The following is an 8,845-nucleotide window of genomic DNA, read 5'->3' on the forward strand; positions in this document are numbered from 1 at the left end:
GCATGCACGAGTCATGCAGCACTTTGTGAATCGCCGGCTGTGTTCTGGGACACACAGTTCCCAGAACACAGAGCACCCCATTCCCAAGCATACAACGCAAGGAGACAACTGAAGATCACTGCGGTGTAGGAAGTGGCAGATTAGGACGATCTGCCTAGCAACAGCCATTTCTGGTAAGTTAAAAAAAATATTTCATTTTTTTTTTTCAGATTTTTAGACAATTTTATGTAATTTTTTTTTAGGGTTGCCCTCCGCTTTAATTGTGTGTCTTGTCTGCAGAAGCAATTTAAAGCTAAGAATCAGTACAATGTGTACCAACATGTAGGGACATATACCTTCAATATAAACATTTATTTGTCCACCAACTTCCTGAAGATAAAAGCTGCAAGACCAGCTCAGCCCCACCCTGTGCCGAGAAATGTGAGATGACATTTGGATTTTCAGTCTCAGAGACTTTTTAGTTTCATTTCTCTCTTCTGCTGTCAGCGATGGCGTCTGCTGATGTGAGACAAGAGCTGGACTGTTTCATCTGTCTGAACATTTATACAGATCCTGTAATGCTGAGATGTGGACACAACTTCTGCCGGGTCTGTATTGATGGTGTGTTGGATACACAGGACGGGTCTGGAGGTTATTCCTGTCCTCAGTGCAGAGAAGAGTTCCAGGATCGGCCTGTACTGCAGAGGAACATAACACTACGTAACATAGCGGAGGCTTTCCGGTCTACTCAGCTGGAAGAAGGGAAGACTGGAATCTTCTGTACTTATTGTATTCACTCTCCTGTACCTGCTGTTAAATCCTGTCTGCATTGTGAAGCTTCTTTGTGTGATGATCACCTGAGATTCCATAGCACATCACCAGAACATGTCCTAACTGATCCCACCACTTCCATGGAGAAGAGAAAATGCTCCATCCATAAGAAGATCCTGGAGTATTACTGCACTGAGGACTCTGCCTGTATCTGTGTGTCCTGCAGTTTGGTCGGAGAACATCGGGGACACAAGGTGGAGACTCTGGATGAGGCCTCCGAGAAGAAGAAACAGGAACTGAGAAATGTTCTGCAGAAACTGATGACAGAGAGAGAGGAGACGGAGAAAAGAGTCCAGAGTCTGCAGGATCGCAGGAGAAAAGTACAAGAAAAATCAGCCGGTCTAACAGAGAGAGTCACTGCCCTGTTCATAGAGCTCAGGAGACATCTGGAGGACCTGGAGAAGAGACTCCTGAGGAACATCTCCAGCCAGGAAGAGCGGATCTCACAGTCATTGTCTGATTTGATCCATCAGCTGGAAATAAAGAAGGAGGATCTGTCCAGGAAGATGGAGGACATTGAGGAGCTGTGTAACATGACTGACCCACTGACTGTCCTCCAGGAATCAGACACAGGGGACTTGTGTGATACTGAGGAGGGAGATGATGAGGACAGAGAGAGACATGATAGACTCCTCCATGATGGAGGGGATCTGGATGTGTCTGGAATCTCACACACATTACACACAGGGTTATCTGATATGATAAAAGGGGGAAATGTATTCTTCTATATACCGGAAGCTTCAGACATATTACTGGATGTGAACACAGCTCAGCATAGGCTACAGATATCAGATGACATGAAAACTGTATTCTGGTCAGATATAGAGCAGAATCGTCCAGAAACACCGGAGAGATTTAAGTTCTGGGCCCAGGTATTAAAGAGGAAGTAAACCCTGATGGGTTTACTTCCTCTTTTTTTCCCTGCAAAGGTAAAGCATAATGGACTACTATGCATCGCATAGTAGCTCATTATGTGTCACTTACCTGACACAGGAGCCAGCGAAGTCGCCGCTGTCACCTGTAGTCCGCCGCATCCATCTTGGTTGTGGCGTCTCTCGCAGCTCCGACGAATGACAGCGGAGAAGCCGCGATGACGTCACTCCCGCGCATGCGCACGGGAGTCGCGTCTCGGAGCTCCGACGCTGCCATTCGCCGGAGCCGCGATGACGTCACTCCCGCGCATGCGCACGGGAGTAGACAAATTTGGCAAATCCATTCTTGGACTTGCCGCATTTAGTGCGCCTGCGCGCCGCTGTCTACGGCGCATGCGCCGTAGACAGCGGTGCCCATTTTCGGGCAAATATCTCCTAAACCATATAGGTTTAGGAGATATTACTTGGACCTACAGGTAAGCCTTAATCTAGGCTTACCTGTAGGTCAAAGTTGTTTGGAAGAGTTTACTTCCATTTTAAGCAGTCAGAGATTTTCCTCGGGGCGACATTACTGGGAAGTGGATGTCAGTGAGGCAGAACATTACAGAGTCGGGATGTGTTATCCCAGTATAGAGAGGGGAGGAGAGCAGTCACTGATTGGAAATAATAACAAGTCCTGGTGTTTGCGCAGGTATAGCGGTGAGTGTTTTCTAAGACATGACTATAAACAGATCATCATATCTCCCGATCTCTCCAGTAACAGAGTCAGGATCTATGTGGATTATGAGGCCGGGCGGCTGTCCTTTTATGATCTGTGTGACCCGATCAGACACCTCCACACCTTCACCACCACCTTCACTGAGCCCCTTCATGCCGGGTTAGCAGTAGGAAAAGGTTCTATAACAATATCTGGGGGTGAAAGGCGACGTGAGAAATAATAATATAACAGAAAATCTGCCCAAACCTGCTGACATCACAGAAATCTAAATCTGATGATTTGTAACTAATGGAATAATGCAGTAGATTCATATTCCATATGTCATAAATCTAAAGGTTCCCAACACAAACCATCACAGCATTGAGAAATCTCAGCACAGGAAAGTGGGATTTATTCTCTTATAGTGACAATAATAAGATTTGGGGTTTTCAGGGGTTCATTAAGTGTTAGTGGTCAGGATAAGACTAGGAGATATTATCATTGATTATGATTTGAATGATTATTAAAAATTTGCAGAAAATGTAATGTACACTATTGCAGCTTACCAATACTTAGATGTGCTGACTGCATTGCTTTTCTTTTTTCAGTCATTTTTTTTTTCAATTTTTACCTGGAGATCCTGCCAGTAACACACTTCATGTCCTAGGATAACACCACTCACTCATGGTCCTGTACACTGTAGATTTTTAGGTACTGACGTTTTTTGGTGCCGTTCCACGAGTGTACGCAGTTTTAAAATGTGACATGTTGGGTATCTCTTTACTAAGGATAACATCATCTTTTATATTTCACCATATGGGTAATATATTGTGTTTTAAAATTGTGTGTGTATTAAAATTCATTACGTTTTTTTTTTCTCAAAAAAATTTGCATTTACCACTTCAATACAGGGCATTTATACACCTTCCTTACCAGACCAATTTTTAGCTTTCAGTGCTCTCACACTTTGAATGCCAGTTACTCAGTCATGCAACACTGTACCCAACCAACATTTTTATAATTTTTTTCATACAAATATAGCTTTCTTTTGGTGGTATTTAATCACCACTGGGTTTTTTATTTTTTGCGACATAAGTGAAAAAAGAGCGAAAATTTTGAAAAAAAAACACTTTTTTTTTAGTTTCTATGATAAAAATTTTCACATTTTCAAAAAAGTCATTTTTGTTCATACATTTGGGCCAAAATTTATACTGCTACATCTATTTGGTAAAAATAAACCAAATTAGTGGTTACTATTTAGTCTCTTTGAAAGTTATAGAGTCTACAAGCTATGGTGCATTGAAAATTGATCATATCTGATCACATCTCATTTCTTGAGGCTCTGAAATGTCAGAAAAGTACAAATACCCCCCAAATGAACCCTTTTTGAAAAGTAGACAGTCCAAGGTATTTAGTAAGAGGCATAGTGAGGTTTTTGAAGTTGTAATTTTTTCCCACAATTCTTGGGAAAAAGAAGAATGTGTTTTTTTTTTTTGTTTTTTTTTACAAAATTGTCATAATAACAAGTTATTTCTCATACACAGCATATGAATACTTCCAATTACACCCCAAAATACATTCTGCAACTCTTCCCGAGTATGGCAATACCAAATGTGTGGGACAGTGTGTGTTACACAGGCTGGCCACACAGAGAGGTCCAACATGCAGGGAGCACCGTAAGGGGTTCTAAGAGCATAAATGACACCTCTAATTTCCTATTACATTTGTGAAGGCCCTGGAGCACCAGGATAGTAGAATTACCCACAAAATTACCCCATTTTGGAAAGAAGACCACCCAACGTATATTCTATGAGGCATAATGAGTCTTTTGAATTGTTAATTTTTTTCCAGAAGTCTTTGGAAAACGTGGAAAGAAAATGAAAACATATTTTTTTTTTTACACAAAGTGGTCAGTTTATAAGATATTTCTAACTCAAAGCATATACATAGCAAAAATGACATCCCAAAATACATTCTGCTACTCCTCCTGAGTATGGCGATAGCATATGTGTGTGACTTTTACACAGTGTGTCCACATACAGAGGCCCAACATGCAGGGAGCACCGTCAGGTGTTCTAGGAGCATAAATGACACCTCTAATTTCCTAACAACCTATTACATTTGTGAAGGCCCTGGAGCACCAGGACAATGGAATTACCCACAAAATTACCCCATTTTGGAAAACAAACACCCCAAAGTATATTCTATGAAGCATTATGAGTCTTTTGAACGGTTAATTTTTTTACACAAGTCTTCAGAAAACGTGGAAAGAAAATTTAAATCTTTTTTTTTTTTTACACAAAGTTGTCCATTTATAAGATATTTCTAACACATCGCATGTATATAGCAAAAATGACACCCCAAAACACATTTTGTTACTTCTCCTGAGTATTGCGATACCACATGTGTGAAACTTTTACACAGTCTGGTCATATACAGAGGTCCAACGTGCTAGTAGTACCTTCAGGCGTTCTGGGAGCATAAATTACACATCTCATTTCGTTCCTACCTATCACACTTTTGAAGGTCCTGGAGCACCAGGACAATGGAATTACCCACAAAATGATCCCATTTTGGAAAGCAAACACCCCAATGTGTATTCTATGAGGCATGGGCTGCAAATAGGTACTCTGTTACTCCAACGGGCTGGTGACGACACTGCGTTACTCCGACGGGCTGGTGGCAGGTACTCGGGTACTCCGATGGGCTGGTGACAGGTACTCGGGTACTCTGACGGGCTGGTGACAGGTACTTGGGTACTCTGACGGGCTGGTGACAGGTACTTGGGTACTCCGACAGGCTGGTGACAGGTACTTGGGTACTCCGCCGGGCTTTTGACAGGTACTTGGGTACTCTGACGGCCTGGTGACAGGCATTCGGGTACTCAGATGAACTGTGACAGGTACTCAGGTACTCGAGTACTCATATGGACTGTGACAGGTACTCAGATGGGCTGGGACAGGCACTCAGGTACTCGGGTACTCAGATGGGCTGACAGGTACTCAGGCTGACAGATACTTGGGTACTCAGATGGGCAGTGATGGGTGATGACAGGTACTTTGATGGGTGATGACAGGTCCTCTTTATTGGGGGGGGTAATCAGTGTGTGTTGGTGTGTACACTAGGCGGTAACGAGAGGTTACCGCAATCTCCTCCTCACACACAATCAGTGTGTGAGGAGGAGAACCCGGTAACCTCTCGTTACCGCGGTTTGTTTACAATCTGTGACCGGCTGTGATCTGACACAGCCGGTCACATGGTAAAGCGCCAATTTCATTGGCTCTTTACTGCGATCGGGGTTGGGCTGTGTCAGGGTGACAAGCCGCGTCCCTGATCGGAGCTCAGCGCACGCCCTAGGCGCGTGCACGAGTGCTGTAGCGGCACAGTACATGTGACCGGCTGTGATTGGACACGGCGGGGTGGGTTGGGAAGAAAATCCCACAGATCGGGGATGGGCTGTGTCCGAGGGACACACCTCATCCACGATCGCCGTGCTGCGGGCGGGCAGCGAAATACCGAGGCCACCATATAACGTTCACCCAGGATGGGAGATCCCATCTGTGGGCGTCATTTGACTATGGCCCGGTATTGAAGTGGTTAAGAAGACGCTATGTTAATATAAAAATATGCAACACCCACCATTTAATTCTCTGGGGCCTCTGCTTTAAACAATCTAAAATGTTTAGGGGCTCTAGGCAGTTTTCTAGGAAAACAATGCTGATTTTTACATATAGGAGAGGAATGCCAGAATATTGGAAGCGGTTAATAATCAGACTGCAGAGTGCACAGGACAGCACTGGATTTCTGGCAGGATTCACAGGTAGTTTCTACACTTATTGAAAATCTATAACAATATTCTTTCAAGTGTATATTTAACAGATCAAAATGAAGGAAATAAGTGAAGTTGGTTGGTATCTTCATTGTAGTTTATTGTTGCTGTCAGACAGAAGTGTACAAAGCTGTAAAGCTCTAATTGGCTCAGAGTGCTGCCCCCCCCCCCCCCCATGCTGCTGTGTAGGTGATTACAGGAAGTGATATCAGGACCAATTCAGATTATACAACAGTTCTATGTAGACAAAAAAGTTTTTTTTTAAATTAATACTTAATTGAATTAAATGGTATTTTTACGTGTTCTCCGAGTTCAGCTTTAACCCCTTGCTGACCAGCCGCCGTTGTAGCTGTACGTCGACTCCTTTAAGCGGGATAGCAGGCGCGCGCATACTGCACTGCGGGGGTGCCAGTGCTCCTGACTGGCGGTTGCGATGACTACCGGCCACGAGGGATCATGGGCACAAGAGGCAGAACAGTGGCTTGTGTGTTTAAACACATCCCAGTTCTGTGAGGAGAGGAGAGAGAGATTGTGAGTTCCTACAAGCTGGGAACCACGATCTCTCATCTCCTATAGTCAGTCCCCTCCCCCACAGTTAGAACACACACAACTAGGGAACACAGTTAACCCATTGATCGCCCCCTAATGTTAACTCCTTTCATGCCAGCGACATTTACACAGTAATCAGTGCATTTTTTTAGCACTGATCATTGTATAGTTGTCAATGGTTCCAAAAATGTGTCAAAAGTGTCCGATATGTCCGCCATAATGTCGCAGTCCCGATACATTTTTTTTTTTTTAAAGCGCAGATCGCCGCCATTACTAGTAAAAAAATAATAATAAAAATGCCATAAATCTATCCCCTATTTTGTAGACGCTATAACTTTTGTGCAAACCAATCAATATACGCTTTTTTCGGTTTTTATTACCAAAAATATGTAGAAGAATACATATTGGCCTAAACTGAGGAAAAAAATTAGCTTTTTTAAAAGAAAAATTGGGGATATTTATTATAGCAAAAAGTACAAAATATTGTGTTTTTTTACAAAATTGACGCTCTATTTTTTGTTTATAGCGCAAAAAATAAAAAATACAGAGATGATCAAATAGCACCAACAGAAAGCTCTATTTGTGGGGAAAAAAGGGATGCCAATTTTGTTTGGTTACAGCGTTGTACGACCGCGCAATTGTCAGTTAAAGCGACGCAGTGCCGTATCACAAAAAATGGCCTGGTCATTGAGCAGCCAATTCTTCGGGGGCTGAAGTGGTTAATTGGAAGAGTCACATTTAGGTTGTTGTTGGTGGACACAGTGGAGGAACTAACACTTATATAGGGTTCCTGACACCAACATTTGGATGATGTATCTAGGAGAGGGGGGTTCAACAACTTTGACATCTCCCATCTTGTTCTTGGACAATCAACATCTTCCCATTCCATGGTGGATGAAGGTGCCAATGCCACCTGTGTGGATATAAATACTATAGTATGGTGTGAGCCGTCTCTTCTATAGTGATGGACGAACTTCCGACGGGACGTTTCGCGAACGCGGACCGCGAACGGGGCTGAACGTTTAAACCTTTAGGGCGAATTTGCTGCCACAGGGTAATTATTAGGTGGGCAAACACAGTGCCACCACATGGCCAATGACATAACACATGTATGGAGTGAATTTGGGATCGATAACTACAAGCATTCTTTTTTTATATGGGAAATTGTTGTGACAATTCAGGACTGTGGAGCGCATGAAGGCAATGGAGGAGAGGGAAGGTCAGGGACCAGGGTAGGCAGAGAAGAGGGTGCAGGAGATGATCACCAGCAGCGAGACATACAGCAATGACACCTGCACCGTGATAGAGGCATCTGACAACAGCACCGTGATAGAGGGCACTGACATCAGCAGCGTGACATAAAGCATTGACACCAGTACCGTGACATACAGCATGGACAGCAACACCGTGATAGAGAGCACTGACATCAGAAGCGTGACATACAGCACTGACATCAGCACCGTGACATACAGCACTGACATCAGAAGCGTGACATACAGCACTGACATCAGCACCGTGATATACAGCACTGACAGCAGCACCGTGACATACAGCACTGACTTTAGAAGCGTGACATACAGCACTCACACCAGCACCGTGATATGCAGCACTGACAGCAGCACCGTAAGCAGCCCCAGGAGGAAGTCAGCACAGCACAGGGATGGTGTGATCCCCTCATAATAAGAACCCCCAGGAGGAAGTCAGCACAGGGATGGTGTGATATAAGGACTTTTGTGGACCAAGTAGGTTGTGTGTGAGTGATTAGCAGACTGTACGTCAGTCCCTATACCAATGAAGGACTGCTGCAGTATAGGGCAGCGGTCAGCAGTGGTGCACCTCAACCCTATCTATTGTGGACCGATACCAGTCCTTACAGAACAGCAGACTGTGCCTCACTCAACCCTATGTACTGTAGCACCCTTCACCAAGTTACCAGTCCTTATAAGGACCTTTGTGGACCAAGTAGGTTGTGTGTGACTGATTAGCAGACTGTACGTCAGTCCCTATACCGCTGAAGGACTGCTGCAGTATAGGGCAGCGGTCAGCAGTGGTGCACCTCAACCCTATGTATTGTGGACCGATAACAGT

At 44.0% G+C, this 8,845-nt stretch overlaps 1 protein-coding gene across 1 annotated transcript; it reads left to right on the forward strand.

Annotated features, from left to right (window-relative positions):
• The first annotated feature begins 457 nt into the window (after positions 1–457).
• On the forward strand, positions 458–2,969 carry LOC143997691 (E3 ubiquitin-protein ligase TRIM39-like). Its single transcript, XM_077493448.1, has 2 exons — positions 458–1,696; positions 2,131–2,969. The coding sequence occupies exons 1-2, from the start codon at positions 489–491 to the stop codon at positions 2,618–2,620; spliced, it is 1,698 nt and encodes a 565-aa protein (XP_077349574.1). The 5' UTR covers positions 458–488; the 3' UTR covers positions 2,621–2,969.
• Positions 2,970–8,845: the final 5,876 nt, after the last annotated feature.

The sequence above is a fragment of the Lithobates pipiens genome, unplaced genomic scaffold, assembly GCF_037356315.1.
Source record: "Lithobates pipiens isolate NorthernLeopardFrog02 unplaced genomic scaffold, aLitPip1_a1.2 Scaffold_19, whole genome shotgun sequence".
Lineage (NCBI taxonomy): Eukaryota > Metazoa > Chordata > Amphibia > Anura > Ranidae > Lithobates > Lithobates pipiens.

What these genes read in the sequence shown, in the direction of transcription:
- LOC143997691 (XM_077493448.1), top strand. Translation starts at nt 489, where the DNA reads ATGGCGTCTGCTGATGTGAGACAAGAGCTGGACTGTTTCATCTGTCTG. An exon ending in GCCCAGGTATTAAAGAGGAA is followed by an intron (nt 1,697 to 2,130) that starts GTAAACCCTGAT and finishes TAAACCATATAG; the next exon opens with GTTTAGGAGATATTACTTGG.